The sequence below is a fragment of the Crassostrea angulata genome, chromosome 4, assembly GCF_025612915.1.
Source record: "Crassostrea angulata isolate pt1a10 chromosome 4, ASM2561291v2, whole genome shotgun sequence".
NCBI classification, from domain to species: Eukaryota; Metazoa; Mollusca; class Bivalvia; order Ostreida; family Ostreidae; genus Magallana; species Magallana angulata.
In genome coordinates, this window is record NC_069114.1 from 7,255,921 (window position 1) to 7,272,663 (window position 16,743).

The 16,743-nt window shown below is 32.8% G+C and overlaps 1 protein-coding gene across 2 annotated transcripts; it reads right to left on the minus strand.

Moving 5' to 3' along the window:
• Nucleotides 1–6,262: 6,262 nt before the first annotated feature.
• On the minus strand, nt 6,263–12,253 carry LOC128181083 (casein kinase I-like). 2 transcript variants are annotated; one of them, XM_052849348.1, is made up of 8 exons: nt 11,965–12,253; nt 11,722–11,828; nt 10,417–10,543; nt 9,505–9,603; nt 8,836–9,054; nt 8,159–8,233; nt 7,364–7,576; nt 6,263–6,541 (listed from the first exon to the last, which is right to left on the minus strand). In XM_052849348.1, exons 1-8 carry the CDS (start codon nt 12,127–12,129, stop codon nt 6,527–6,529), a joined length of 1,020 nt encoding a protein of 339 aa, XP_052705308.1. In that variant the 5' UTR covers nt 12,130–12,253; the 3' UTR covers nt 6,263–6,526. The 2 variants fall into 2 exon arrangements, with proteins under 2 accessions (XP_052705308.1, XP_052705309.1); XM_052849349.1 differs by having other exon boundaries at nt 7,360–7,576.
• Nucleotides 12,254–16,743: the final 4,490 nt, after the last annotated feature.

A 16,743-nucleotide genomic window follows, 5' to 3' on the forward strand; every position in this document is an offset into this window, starting at 1 on the left:
GGGGGTCACTTCGTGAGCTTTCTGTAACTTGATCACATGACCAACTTGTATTTATAACCCATAAAATGATTCCTTAACTAGAGTAGAACCCAAAATCTTTCGGGGAGAGGGTTGGGTTTTGGATGTCTAAGGCATCAAGTTTTTAATTTCAAAGGGGGGGGGGGTTCTCACCGAACCCTCACCCCATTTTTAGGTCCGTGCATGCTTATGCATATGAGGAATTATTCCTCAGGAATATCTGCTGACTAAATTTTTATTGCTAAGCCTTGCTTTTTCGTCTCACTTCATGTTGCAATTAAGATAACTCACTTTTCATGAAAAAACTCATTTTCTTTTAAATAATAACATTTTTTGTTGACTTTCGTCCCCGAAATATAACTCTATTTATCAAATGATTTTTTAAAAAAAAATTCTACCCCTATTTGTCATTAAACAGTAAATAAGTTGGGAATAGCTTTAAATTATCTGTTAAACTATAATAAAACACATAACAGTTTTTGAGGCAAGTTAAAATATGTAACAGTAACAGGTGTCAGAGTGGACATGCGCGTGACATGCGGGTAATTATGATACATGTGTAGTTTATTTTTGTTCTCTAGAAATGATTGCATTGAATGCACGCGTATTTATCTTAAATAATTCTAAATCTAGATATGATTGCATTGAATGTATGCTTATTAAATATTCATAATTATTATGAATAGTTCTAAATCTCAACATTATACATTGTAAATAACAGCTATAAGCCAATGATCATTAAATGCCTGCATCTCTTTTTTCTGTAGTTTAATATTCAAAAAAAATTTCAACTTACAAATCTTAATTACAAAAATAATTACAAAACAAAGTATGTTGAGTCGTTTGAAAAATACAAAACTTAATTATTTACCTGCAGTTCTTTATCACTCTATACTTCATTGCAATAAGGGGGATCCTACTCAGCCGGAAAATTACCGCCCGATATCTCTTTTAAGTTGTCTAGGTAAACTTTTCACTAGTATTTTGGCCAATCGTCTGGAAGCATACGCCACTGAGACAAATCTTATTTATGAAAACCAAGCCGGGTTTAGAAAAAACTACTCAACTTTAGATCATATTTTGACACTACAATTTCTCTGTGATATTTTCATGAAAAGAAAAAAGAAATTATTTTGTGCTTTCATCGATTTTAAACAGGCGTTTGATACTGTATGGAGGACCGGCCTGTGGAGTAAACTTATTTTGAATGGAATTAACGGGAAATGCTTTAGATATATTAAAAACATGTACATGGGTATAAAGTCACTAGTAAAATTAAATGGTATTGCTTCTAATTTTTTTGAATGTAATGTAGGTGTTAGACAAGGAGAAAACCTTTCCCCTTTCTTATTTTCTTTGTACATTAATGACTTAGAAAACTTTCTTTTGGAAAAAAATATTGTAGGTTTACAAAGCATTAGTAATGAAATCGAAAACGAGTTATTATTACATTTGAAACTACTTATTTTATTTTACGCTGACGATACCGTCATAATGGCGGAATCGACAGAAGACCTTCAAAACGCCCTCAACGAATTTTATAGTTATTGTACTCAATGGAAACTTAATGTCAATGTTAATAAAACAAAAATAATGGTTTTCTCCAAAGGTCCAACATCGAAAAAGCTTTTTTATTATAAAGGAGAAGTTATTGAAAATGTTAAAGAATTCAAATACCTGGGTATCGTTCTGTCAAGAACTGGTTCATTTATTAAAGCAAGAAAGCATTTGTGTGAACAGGCTCAAAAGGCTAGGTATGGTGTTATAAGAAAAATTAGAAATTTTAATTTACCAGTAAATTGTCAATTTGATTTGTTTGATAAGGTTGTTTTACCAGTTTTATTGTACGGCTGCGAAATTTGGGGCTTTGAAAATCTAGATATTATTGAACGTGTACATCTGAAATTTTTGAAAACAGTACTTAATTTAAGAAGCACAACACCGAATTTTATGATATATGGAGAAACAGGGCGCTACCCGTTGTATATTAATGTTTATACAAGAATAATTACATATTGGGGGAAAATGCTAATAAGCCCCGAGAACAAAATTGTATATACAGTGTACAGATATTTATTTTCACAACATTTTAATAGCGATTGTAAAAGCCCATGGATTGATTGTATTCAAAGAATTTTGAACATGTGCGGGCTACAATATGTCTGGCAGAACCATAATTTTGTCAATATAGAATGGTTATCTGCTACTGTAAATCAAAGATTAAAAGACCAATTTATGCAAATATGGTCAAATGATATAAATTGTTCTTCCAGAGGTCAAGTGTATAAAATCTTAAAACCATATTTTGGCTTTGAGAAGTATCTTGATATTTTACCTGTAAAACTAAAAAAAAATTCATTAAATTTCGTACATCAAACCATCGTTTTCCTGTAGAGACAGGCAGATGGTATAACATTCCTTTGAATGAGAGGTTATGTCTTTTGTGTAATAAAGGTCTTATTGGAGATGAATTTCATTATATTTTAGAATGTTCGGCACTAGAAGAAATAAGGAAAAAATACATAAACACAAAATATTGGAAAAGACCAAATTTTTTTAAGTTTTCTGAACTCATGACTAATTGCAATTGTAAATCGCTAAGAAAATTGTGTGTATTTATTTCAAAAATTTTTGATGCTGTCTGCTCCTCTTAGTTGTTTTCCTATTATGATCCTTTATACTAAAATCTAATATAAGTAGTGATTCTATAGTCTGTTCTTTTTTATTTATATTTTTTCCCTGTATGAAAATGTACCTGTTTGTCTGTACCTCTGACGATTTGTATTTGTATGTATTATATATATGTTCCTCTTGTACCAAATTATCTGGTCTGAGTGAATAAACTGAACTTGAACTTGGTAAAATGCAAGCTAGTACCTGTTTTATGTTAATCATAAAATTAATTTGGTGGTCGGGGTTCTTTGTAAACACCAATTCCAAATAAGTGCAGTGCCAAATAAGTGCAAAGGCTTTCCCTTTCTTTTTAAATGCCCAAAAAAATCATAATTTATCGTACATATTTTTAGAAATTTGATTTTTCCAAATATTTGGAAGGGGCAGACAACTCTTAAAAAAGTTCCAAGTGCAAAAAAGTTCATTTAATCGACTGCATTTATATAATACTCCAAAGTTTGGTTTATGTCAGCCTTATTATAATTTTAAGATACATATTTAATGTAGTTTCTATCAAACAAAATTGTTAAATTCATCTGTTATTGATGGACTACCTTAATTAAGTGTAAAATACATCAGTATATATGTACCGGTATAAAATGTGCATTTTGCCAGTATTTACCATAATAAGTACTCTAATGATGACGCTATTAAATCGATATCTTTCCTTTGCTGAACAGTCAGTAATGAAAATATTGACCATAACAAAATTACAATTTCATGAATCTATTATATAGAACTGAAATAAAGATACATATGCACTTATTGCACATGTTAAAAAATTGCAAAAAGTCAGAGTTTCGACAAGTCTGTGCATAACCCTATATCAATCATTCAATGAAATGTTAGGGTATAGTAATGATGCATTTATTTATAGAGTCTTCAGAAAAAGTAAAAGGCTGATGTGTGTAGCAGAACAGAACATGCACATGTCCAGTCTGATCATATCAGATATTCTCTCACAGAACACTTATCATGGCTGATATTATTTCTAACGCAACACATTATATCAGATTTTCTCTTCAAAATATGTATCATGTTTGATATCAGATATTCTCTAAAGAAATATATGGTTAATATATGATATTCTCCAACAGAACACATATCATGGCTGCTGATATCAGACATTCTGTAACAGAACACGTATCATAGCTTATAACAGATATTCTCTAACAAAACACATATCATGGCTGATATCATGTTTTCTTACAGAAATGTATCATGATTTCTATTAAATGTTCTCTTACAGAACATACCTGGTATATCACGGCAGATATCAGATATTCTCAAACAGACACATATATCATGTCAGATATCAAATATTCCCGAATATATCATGGTTGCATGATATGTGATCTTCATATCATGACGGATATCAGATGTTCTCTTACATAATTTGTATCATGACATATCAACTGTTCTCTCACAGAACATATATCACAGCTGATATCAGATGTTCTCCAACAGAACAAGTATCAAGGCTGATATTGGATGTATGGCAACACATCATGAACCATTAATGATCAATAATGATATTCACTCCCTAAACAGTCTACCAAAAATACTTTGTTCATAATGTATAGGTGTTGATTTTGCTATTATGATGTCACAATGTCGCATGTGCCAAAACCAGTATTTTGTCATGAAAACCTATTTTTACTATGGTGAGATCTATATTTTAGTATCGTAGGGTCTATAAGAGAAATTATAGAATGGTTTTGTGATAGCAATCAACCAATCATATGCATGGGGAAAATATGATAATGATAAATTAAAAAATTTCACAATTTCATTATAACAATTTGTTTTATTCTAGTTTTTTTGGTAAAAAATTAAAGCTGTCATTTTATGTTTCTTGTGAAGGTTTACCATTTATTTTAAAAAAATTAGGTGCAAGAATGTCTCACAATTCGTGCTAGTGATAAAATATATCCACAGCAAATGTTACTTGTCAATAATCAACTTGAAGATAATCCACTTCAAATGTTATTTATCAAGAGATGGTCAAAAAGAAAAGAAAAGACAGAAACTCAACAAACTTTGCATAATGGTTAGTTTATAACAAAGTCTTGGAGAAGATTTACACATACAAGTTGATCATATGCTGTAAACAGTGTTCATGATTATGAATGGTAGTTTTGATTATTCTGACACACAATCTCCAATACAACAGTTCACATAATCTCCATTACAACAGTTCCTGCTGATAAAAAAAATATTTTTATAAGACAGACACAATATTAGTGACCTCTTCATTCATATAAAATTTGACTCCATTCATCAGAAAAAAAAAAAAAATGTCTTTCAAGCTTTTGATGTTCTTTCCAATCATGCCAAAGCAGAAATAAATTTCATTTACTCTCCACAATATACTATCACTAATAAACCACGATACGTAAAGAGGTTATTCAATGTCGATTAAGAGGCCCAGGACAGGGTAATAAAGAGTTTATGTCTCTAATCATAATGTTAATATTTACATGTATATCACATGCTAATTAAATAAACTTTCAATATCAATCACTACATACACTTAACAACTTGATATTCATTCTCCCTAACATAACTCACAAATTGACGATGCAGACATCTCACACAGATATGGTTACACAAGACTACAAGTTGAAAATTTGGTAAAAGAATAAAATGCATTCATGATGTACGTTCACACGACAATAAAAAAATTATATATATATCACAAATTTATAACACATGCATAATAAGCATAAAACTAAAAAGACTACCCCAGGATTATACAGACTGAAAAACACTGCAAAAACAAATTCCACTCATGAACGCATTTAGCGCAAAATATATTGCTTTTGGCAATTCTTTAAAAAAAAAAATCTCGTAAGATAATAAAGATTAACGTTCAAGTCAACAAGTAAAACTTGTAAAACACCAATTTTTCATAATAGAAATTGATCTGCATTAATTGATACATTATGAGTGGTTGTACTATATAGACAACCTAAAATGAAAATAAAAACGTAAAATTAAGATTAATATGTGAATTAATAAAATCAATTATATATTACAGATTGTGAATTTAAACTATCCATTTAATCCCTTCAAATATATACATGTATATTTTGAATTATTTATTTTTAACATAATGAATACTAGTTAATGTTGTATTACACAAAAAAAACCTTATATCTTTAACAAACACGTAAAATTTGTGTGTTCGTTAACAAACGATTTCACTATTGATAACAAATCTGAAAACAATCTACAATATTCAAACAATTTTCCTTCACCATAACTATCTTCTATGGTTTTTTCATCCTTCTCTGCACTAGTGCTAACTACATATCACCTAGAACAAAATGATCCTTGCTGCATGTACAAATCTATTCAAAAACATTGTAATGACACCAACGATAAAATCATTCTTACAAACAATGATGTACCCTCCCATAATTTCATTTCTTTTTCATTCTTTTCTTTCTTCAATTTTCAAATTCACTCAACCACAGGTAAGAATTGCCTACAACGAAACTCCTTCTGGACAAGCACACAATGGTTAAACATGACCATTTTCTTTTTTCTCCAGTTATAGCACAGAAAATTGAATGTACATGCAAAATTGCACCCAATAAAGAAACACAGTTTTTAGAGTCTTCACTTGAAGACGAGATCCTTCCTTACATAGCGACAGGATGATAATCAGCTGCACCCTCTGTAGGGAGAATTGCCGGCATGAAGCGCTCCTGGTGGCCAGACTTTTAAGTAGGTCACATGACCTAGAAGAAACTTGATGAATCCACCATTTTTTTCACACACAGAAAGAAAAGAACTGATTTCTAAAGTTGCTGTTGCCTTTTTCTCTCCCTCATTTTTCAGCGACCTGTAATTAGATTATTTTAATTTGTATAATCTTTATTTATAAATTCTTCTCACAAAAATCATCATATAATTTCTATAGACATATATATTAAAAAGCTATTGTCAATTCATTTTTGGAAACAAATCTAACTATTTTACTATTAATATTGTAACATCTGAAGCATCTGAAGAGAAAAGAAAAAACTTGCAAGATCAATGACCATAAAACTGTTGCTTAAAATTCTAGAAATAGATTCACTCTAATCAACTTATTGAAAATGAAAGAACTCCAACAGATCTATAACAAGCTAGGCTATAGCTTACAAGGCCATGGATTTGCCACAATATGTTACAGGGTAAAGGGGCATCACTCTAGTCTAGGCTTTGACAAGGATGAGTGCCAGAAAATGAAGAATTATGGTTAATTGAGTATTATATGCATTATTTTTATCTTTTTAAAGTGAATGGCAGAACAAAATCTGTGACAAATTATTCATGTGAGCAAGTAAACATTTCATTTATTTCCTCCAGGGTAATTTGTTTCCTGAAGATATATATATAAACTAGGAAACACATTCTGTGTACATTTATAATTAACACATATCAATATTTGACAAGCCAAGAACAGGCAATTTTAATTTGTTAACTTAAAAGTAATTAATAGCATTTTAAAGGTTGGGTTATTAAACATAACTTGTTACAAGCTTGTTTGCCCTAATCAGGTTTTACTGTGCAAAACATCAAAATCACACTTGAGTTTTCTAGTTCAATTCCCAACAGAGACACACATGGATAAACCAGTTTTAGACTGTTATGCTCTCTGTCACTTCTATGAATTACCAACTGTAGCCATGTGTGTTGTTCCACCGTTTGCGACTGTTGCGGAGTTAGCTGCCTTTTGTTTGAGCATCGTCCAATCAAATACGTAATCGTACTGATAGTTCAATGTCCTGAAGAGGATTCGAAACAACTGTCTCAGATACATGTAATCGGGGGGCTCCTCAAACCTCAGACCTCGGGTGTAGTTAAGGTACATTGCAAACTCGGCAGGGAAGTTCTGATTAAAATAAAAGTAAAAAGTGAATGACAAAGACACACAATTAAATATTGCATGTTATAACAGAGAAAATGAGATTGATGAATACCGGTACAACCTCTGTATTTGCTGATAACATTTTCAATCCAACACAACAACAAATAATTAAGCATTTTTTTTTTTTTTTGAAAATCAATCTAGATCTAAGATTTGCAAAGACTCAACTTGGAGCATGTGGCTAGCAGCCTGAGTGTGGGTGAGAGCTATTACTACAAAAAGAACAGCTCTTGAACATGATACATGAACAGATCGTCATAAAGAAATCACAGACCCTTTTCCTGAATTCTGTGGAATCAGGTGAATTGTAAAGAGAAGGGGCAGGGGAGAGAATGCTAATTTTTGTAGATCTTTTAACATATCATAGTTTCAAGAATAATAGTGAAAAGAAATTTTTTTTAAAATCAAATACACTGATATTGAAAATCAAATTGTTTCAATATTAGTGAAGATGTCATTTATAGAGAAGGGTTTTCCAAACAATTCCTGAATTCTGATGATTCCGCAGCATTCAGCTCTTTTTATATTTTCAGGTTTTAGACCTACCTTACACAGGACCTCGACAGGTGTGGACATCTTCTTCTCACTGATCCTCTCATATTTCTGTTTCTTTGTGCCAGCCTGAAAACGATTCATTCCAAAATGATTTACACTGTGTACATTCCTTTTCTTAAAAACAATATGGACCTTGGTCTTTCCATCATCAGGGGAAGATACTAGACTTTGCTTGTCGAGGATGCAATTAAAAGGGCTGGATGGTGGCAGCCATTTTTGACCACATTAATCTCCTTTATACAAAGAGGTCTATATATAGACTTATAGAGATATAGGAAACCTTTCAAATTTTTAATTAAAGATAATTTTGTCTTTTTCTTTCCTAAATAATAAATCAATTGTTTAACAGGCACATAGCATCGTTTTTGAAAGTGGGGGGGCCAAGCTCATCCAAAAAATCTTGACAAACAAAAAAAAAAAATATCATGTCTAAAATTTTGGGGCAAATCTGATGGTAATTAATTGACCATCCAGACTCCTTAATTTCCAGTGTCATACTCTGTACAAAGTTTAAGATTATTCAGCTGGTATAAATATGACCAGATTGGAGCTTAAAGAGGGGAACCAACTGGACAAATTCAGCAGTCTGGTGGGCTGCATGTAGATAGAACTTAACTCTGGCAGCTTACTTAATCAATGACCTTTAAACTTAAAACATTCAAACTGACCTTTAACCCTTGCCAAGGGAGAGAACCTCTGTTAAAATACATGAGCACATATCCCAGGGATTCCATGTCGTCGCGGCGACTCTGTTCAATGCCCAGGTGGGCGTTGATGCTGGCGTATCGGGCTGTGCCTGTCAGGTTTTTGTCCTCGCGGTACTGAATGTGCTGTCTGGTGCGGCTATCCCTGAATTTTTTGGCTAGACCAAAGTCTATTAGATAAACCTGAAATTTGTGTGAGACTTGCATTAAAGTGGCAAATTAATCAATAGCAAAATTCAAATCAATTTCTTTACTTTTGCAAAATACCTTATTCATTATACATGTGTATTTTGAGGAAACAAATTATTAAATTGATTAACCTACATGCTGCATGAAATTTTATATCTTTTGAACCTTTTTTATGTAAATTGGAGAACAAAATTTTTGACATTTCTCGCAATGTTTATTTCCTTTACCACATTCTTTTATCAAATACTTTTCAAAATAACAAAAAAATTAAATAAATGTCTGTCATACAGTGTCATTATTTCCTTCCCTCAAACAGCAATAAAAATGTCGTTAATAAATCTACCTGCCTTTACAGATAAAGAATGAAGTTTCCTGCTCGATTATAAAAGCTTTGGGTGTCTTTATCCTTACATCAAGGATTATCTTGACTAAATCTTTGTTTACCTTATTGCAATGCCGGCCGATCCCCATCAGGAAGTTGTCGGGTTTAATGTCTCGGTGGATGAAATTTTTGGTGTGAACAAACTCGATTCTATTAATCATCTGCGGAAGAAATAAGACAGAAAAAATAAAATCCACATTCCTCACGAGGACACGCAGTACAAATCATACAGTACATAGGTCTTGACCGATCTCCATTTTTCTAATTTTCCATCTATCATGAAATAGAACCGCTACTTTCAGTACATTTCCTCAAGTAGACATGATCATTATGTCAATGATTTAATTACACACACATCTCATGGTTTCAATCTTTATTTTTTTTATTTTCCAATCTTTGTGAAAAACACAGCTGCATGCATGCTTCTTATACTACTGTAGAATATTACCTAGTAATTTTATAGATCACTGTAGATTGAAGCTCATAAAAAGCAGATATACAATGTTCTTTAAAACATATGATATATTCCAATAAACCTTGAAATGAGTATGAAAATTATCACTAATATATTATATCCTCATAGGGTTTTTTTCCCATGGGCCAGACACTACATCAAGTCTAACCATAAATATTAGCTTGTAGAACACATTGTAAAGTGCCTGTAAATTAATTTCTCTCAAGGTACATACCGATATCACTTTTTTGGTAATAAATATTACGTGTACATGTGATAAATAATTCTCTATTCGACAGAATCAACATGCCATATAAAAAACATCTAGCTGTTACACAATTCTTGCATCAATAATTAACAGTTGCAATGTTTATGACAACAACCCTCATTTTGGATACCAGGGAAGATTACAACACGCAGGCCTACACATAATGATCAAAGGCTTACTGTGGGCTAACGTACCCATAGTTGCATCATCAATTTTTTAATTAATCAAAGCTATACATGTACTGGCATCTACCTGATCCGCTAACATGAGAACGGTTTTCAAGCTGAATTTGCGAGAGCAGAAGTTGAAGAGATCCTCTATGCTGGGCCCAAGTAGATCCATCACTAGAACGTTATAATCCTTCTCCACTCCCCACCACCTGTTAGAAAAGAAAATAAAGAATTACAATGTATTACAATGTCAATTCAGAACCAGACCTAATGCAGGATCATAAAGCATTTTAGATTTTTTTATAAGTCCAAATTTTTTATCATTCATGAAATCTTAAAATTAATACTGGTACATGTATTTATCATTTTAACATTATGCTGAAAATTTGTAATTATAAAAGTAATATAGAGACATATTTTAAGAGCATTTCATTATTTATGATATTTTCAATCACAAGACAATTAGACTACCGGGTATGCGTTCAAATTTTGAGACTGCTTCATGATCCTTGGGCCAGGTAATTTGAGGGTAACATGTTTTAATACAAATATTTCTCGAATTTAATATATTGCATCTTTTTATAATTGACCCAAACTTCCAAAAATTCAAAACAAATTTTCCAAATCACAGAGCCCCCCCCCCCCCACCCTAACGATTAACTTGGATCTATTTTAAAGTGTCAATAGATGAAGTGAATTCTGAATCATTTGACTAATTATTTGTCTTTATAAATTCAGCTTTAAAATTCAACCTAAGAAAATCTCTTTTGGTTAATTCATTCAATTACAGTAAAGAAAGAAAATCCAAATGTACACAGTCACTTAAAAAGCAATTTTCAATAAAGTAAACTATAATTGTTTACTTTATTGTAAATAATTAATTAAAAGTACATATTTCTAATTAGTAAACATGATCAATAGTCCTGACACATCCCTAAAGATTAAGAAAATAATTCATCAGTGCCATGAGTATAGATATAAGGATTATCTATAATCCCAGGCCTTGGTTAAAAAACATAACAAGACAACGAAACCAATGACAGCATGTATATATATATGCCTGAAGTCCCATGTATCAGTATGTATATATAGATAAAGGTAACCATAATGTTGTGCATTAACAATCTCTGTGTAAATGGGTTTTTAAATGGTATTGTTCTTGACACTTCCTGTTACTTAGATTGGGGAAGGGCCAATGAGCTGTCATGCCCAAACCCACTTTTGCAACACCTTAACTCTATTTTATCAGTTATATGAAACTCAACTTTTCCTATTTGATACCCCGCCCCTTTTGTTTTGTTTGAGATCCACCACCAAAGAAGATATAACATATGTTGGTTGAACAGACGATCTTTTGTTTACATTGGTAGGATTTCCTTGGACTCACCTTATGTGTGGGATTCCGACCCCTCCCTGTAGAATCTTGTACAACTTGCTCTCATAAATCAGCTGGGGATGCCTGGCTTTGACAGACTCTAACTTAACAGCCACCTCCTACAAATAAAGACCCCCACACCATAACGTTAGAACTCGCACAAAGAAAACCTTGATCACACACAAAATAACTGTATGGAAAATGTATCCAGGGATTTAAGGGGAGAATTCAATCGTGTTTTAAGAGAATACCCACCTCTCCATTTGCAATATTCATGGCCAGGTATATATCGCCAAACGATCCACTCCCGATTTTTCTTACTAATCGATACTTTCCTGCTACATGATATTCTCCTTTCGTTGAACTTTTTGCACTGGCCATGGTTCTGTTTTTGGTGTTCAAGTTTATGTAGAATATCATAAACTATAACATATTCGATTTTCGCCCAGTTTGATCACTTCTGTTGGTCACAATCCCAAAACAAAGACTCGTCGAGTTGTGACACATTCGCACTTTATTTCACAACAAAGAAGGGGGCGCTGTGCATTGTGGGAAAACTTCTTAACTCAAAACAGCTGATCGGCGGCATTGTTGCTAGGGGGATATAAATCCGAGTATTTGCGGGGCTCTAGGCGGTTAATTGCGCTTTTAATTTTTGATTTATGCTCTTATATAATTTGATTAATAAATCTGTTATTTTCCGGTGAGGTTATATGAGATTTTAAGCAGGTGCCCCTTAACACGCTATAAAAATCCACAGGACACTATTGCAAATTGAAGACCATATCAAACAGAATCTAAAATTAAAAAGATCTAAAATTAATAGGCTAACAAGAAATTAAATACCGGGTATTTATCGTTATAAGGACACAGTTTATGGATTATATAACACAGGTCTTAAGACAATATAGCTATTTCAAGTTAAAATGAATTAAGGGATAACTTAATTAATTAAGTATTCAGTTAATATATAGGCCTATATCAAACGACAGTTTGATAGATGTAAAAAAAGTAAATTTTTCGATTATCAATCTTTAATGAATCTGTTAAATTATAAAGAGCTTTCTTGTCACCAGTATATCGAGTAACCAAGACTTTTGTTATTTTTTTGCAATTAATTATAAAAAAAAATATAAGTATATTCATTATCTAAATGGGTGTACATAAAACTTAATCCCTGAAAGTAACCCTTTTCTCACAAAACAGGGATTTTAAGGATAACAAGATTTGCAAACAATTTTATAATTATAAAAAATGATTAGAAATCACGCCTCGGAGTTCATACTCATTCATGATTGAAATTATATAAATTATAATGAATAATTTATACAGTTAATAGATATAAGAATGAATTTGATTAATAAATGAAATGAAATATATGCATACACTATTAAGTATGCACCAAATATCAAAACAATTCTCAATTTGATGATTTAAATTTATTATTTTGGAAATGTGTTCTCATTTCTAATCTTATCATAATATATAGAATATATATATAAGAATGGATTTGATTAATAAATGAAATGAAATATATGCATACACTATTAAGTATGCACCAAATATCAAAACAATTCTCAATTTGATGATTTAAATTTATTATTTTGGAAATGTGTTCTCATTTCTAATCTTATCATAATATAGAATATATATAGCTAACTATATTAAAATCATAATTATATCATGAACATCGCGGTCAAAATTTAAGTAGTTATATTCTTTATTATTTCAATAATCGTCAAGTATTGATTAATTTTCATCTCTTCATGCATCCATCACATTACAAAAAAGCAAAACTGAGTACATGTTGGCTATATATGTGGTGGCAAAAATAGATCTTGAATTTCTAGAATTGGTCTTTATATTAACAAATATGCATGTCTTTGTTCTGTCAAAATAACGAGATTCATAGTCAGACATACATGTAATATACATGTATATGGTTACCTTTATAATTTTGACAGGAGGTGAAATATAAGCAAAAAAGCTTAGGAAACTTCAGCTAGGTTTACATCAGGCATTAATTAGTTCATGTAGATATTTTCACATCATTTCAAATCGAAAAACGGAACAAATGTTAATTTGTTTTTTTTCTTCTTTTCTATCTTTTGGTTTTTTTTTGGGGGGGGAGGGGGTGTTTGTGAATATTCTAGTTCATAACTCTAGTAATTAGGTATTATGCATCGTGTGCAATAAGAGAGAGAGAGAGAGAGAGAGAGAGAGAGAGAGAGAGAGAGAGAGAGAGAGAGAGAGCTCAATTACCCCCTCGTTCTCCTTCTGCTATATTTTTTTATACATAAATTTTGGAATCACATACTGAGCCAATTTTAAATCTATACTTCGATCAGTGATATTTTTCGGTGAATTACGATTAATATCTTGACGTCAAACGTATGATATAACAGGTTAGGAATTTGTCAGGTACTGACATCAAGTTGTGACACAAATGATGACACGAAGAAAGAGACAGAGTTTAAACTGTATCAAATAATGACAAATGACAACATAGAAGCAGGCACGTAGCATCGATTTTGAAAATAGGGGGGGGGGGGCACACACATCCAAAAATTCTTGACAAGCAAAAAAAAACCACTTTACATAATCGTCAAAATCCTACTCCGTGGGAGGGGGGGGGGGTATTTATAACTTCTATTTCACTCTTCATTTCCTTATTTTCATTCAATTTTTTTTACATACTCCTAAAAAGGGGGGGGGGGGGCAAGTCCATGATAATTCATTTTTTTATTTGTAAATTTCTGTGAAAATTTGTTGCTGCAAGAAAAAAAAAGGGGGGGGGGGGCAGGTCCGCCAGATGCTACGTGCCTGAGAAGAATTCAACTGTGCCTGCTTTTTTTGTGGTGACAGACATTAGAGAATTCGAGTGACGGATTACATTATTTCTGTTATTCACATCATAGTTCATAAAGTGACAGGTTGTACTCCCCATTTGTCAGTCACATCTTAAAGAAATCATTAGAGTGACATGTGCAGAATATGTTTGTTTTCCACGTGATTGTGACATTAGGTAAAGTGTAACATTTAGATTGTGTCTGTTATATAGTCAGACAATGATGACATTACGGAAGTACCAGGCAGGTTCAGAATATATCTGTTAGTCACATCATGGTGACATTAAGGAAGTGACAGGTTCGGGTTGTGACTACTAGCCACATCATGGTGACGTTATTGTAGTAAAAGATAGGGGTTAATTGTGTCTGCTAGCCACATCATGGTGACATCAAAGAAGAGACAGGTTAGGGTTGAGTCTGTTTATCACATCTTGATGACATTAAAGTAGTGATATGTTTAGATTGTGTCTACTAGCCACATCATGGTGACATTAAGGAAGTGAAAGGTTGAGATTTTGTCTGTTATCCAAAATCATGGTAACATTAGGGTAATAAAAGGTTGGGGTTGTGTCTACTAGCTACATCATAATGACATTAAGGGAGTGACAGGTTGGGGTTTTGTCTGCTAATTACATCTTGATGACATTGAAGAAGTGGCGGGTTTAGGTGGTGTCAACTAGCCAAATCTTGGTGACATTAAGGAAGTGAGAGGTTGAGATTTTGTCTGTTTTCCAAAATCATGGCAACATTAGGGTAATAAAAGGTTGGGGTTGTGTCTACTAGCTACATCATAATGACATTAAGGGAGTGACAGGTTGGGGTTTTGTCTGCTAATCACATCTTGATGACATTGAAGAAGTGACGGGTTTAGATGGTGTCAACTAGCCAAATCTTGGTGACATTAAGGAAGTGAGAGGTTGAGATTTTGTCTGTTTTTCAAAATCATGGCAACATTAGGGTAATAAAAGGTTGGGGTTGTGTCTACTAGCTACATCATAATGACATTAAGGGAGTGACAGGTTGGGGTTTTGTCTGCTAATCACATCTTGATGACATTGAAGAAGTGACAGGCTTAGATGGTGTCAACTAGACAAATCTTGATGACATTAAGGAAGTGACATGTACAGGTTGGGGTTATGTCTACTAGCCACAATCTGGTTACATTAAGGTATAGTAAAAGGTTAAAGATGTGTCTGCTATCCACATCATGGAGACATTAAGGAAGAGACAAGTTGGGGTTGTGTCTGCTAGCCAAATCATGGGGACATTAAGTAGGTAAAAGGTTGGGGTTGTGTCTACTAGCCACATCATGGTGACATTAAGGGAGTGAAAGGTTGGGATTGTGTCTGCTAATCACATATTGATGACATTAAAGAAGTGAAAGGTTTATAGATTGTGTTTACTAGCCACATCTTGGTGACATTAAAGAAGTGACAGGTTGTTAAGACTGTGTCTGCTAGTCACATCTTGGTCACATAAAGTAAACGAAAGGCTGGGGTTGTTTGTGCTAGCCCCATTCTGGTGACATGAAGTTTGGTAAGATTTTGTCTGTTTGCCATATTTCGGTGACATTACGGAAGTGACAGTCTTTTTTGTTAGTAACACTATGGTGGCATTTAGGAAGTGAAAGGTTAAGACTGTCTATAAGTCATGAAAAAACAATATAAATGAGGTTAATTGCTTAAATTTTAATCAAATCATGGTGACATTAAAGAAGAAGCAGGTTGGGGTTGTGTCTGATAACAACATCATCGTGACATTAAGGAAGTGACAAGTTGTTAAGATTATGTCAGCTAGCCACATTCTGGTGAAATTAAGGAAGTGACAGCTAGGAACAGGTTGGGGTTGTATCTACTAGCCACATCATTGGGATATTAAGGAAGTGAGAGGTTGAGGTTGCGTCTGCTAATTACATCTTGATGACATTAAAGAACTGACAGGTTTAGATTGTGTCTGCTAACCACATCATGATGACATTAAGGAAGTGACAGGTTTAGACTGTGTCTGCTAGCAACATCTTGGTGACAATTAGGAAGTAACAGGTTGTAATCATTGTGTCTGCTAGCCACATTCTGGGTACATTACGGAAGTGTCAGGCAGGCAAAGAATGTATATGCTAGTCACATTCTGGTGAAATTAAAGAATTGACAGGTTTAGATTGTGTCTGCTAGCCACATCTTGGTAA

Excerpts from the sequence above, each read along its gene's own strand:
- LOC128181083 (XM_052849348.1), bottom strand. The coding sequence starts at position 12,129 with ATGATATTCTACATAAACTTGAACACCAAAAACAGAACCATGGCCAGT. Across the intron at positions 9,604-10,416 it reads TTCTCATGTTAGCGGATCAG|ATGATTAATAGAATCGAGTT; the intron begins GTAGATGCCAGT and ends TTTCTTCCGCAG. Across the intron at positions 9,055-9,504 it reads TCGGCCGGCATTGCAATAAG|GTTTATCTAATAGACTTTGG; the intron begins GTAAACAAAGAT and ends CACAAATTTCAG.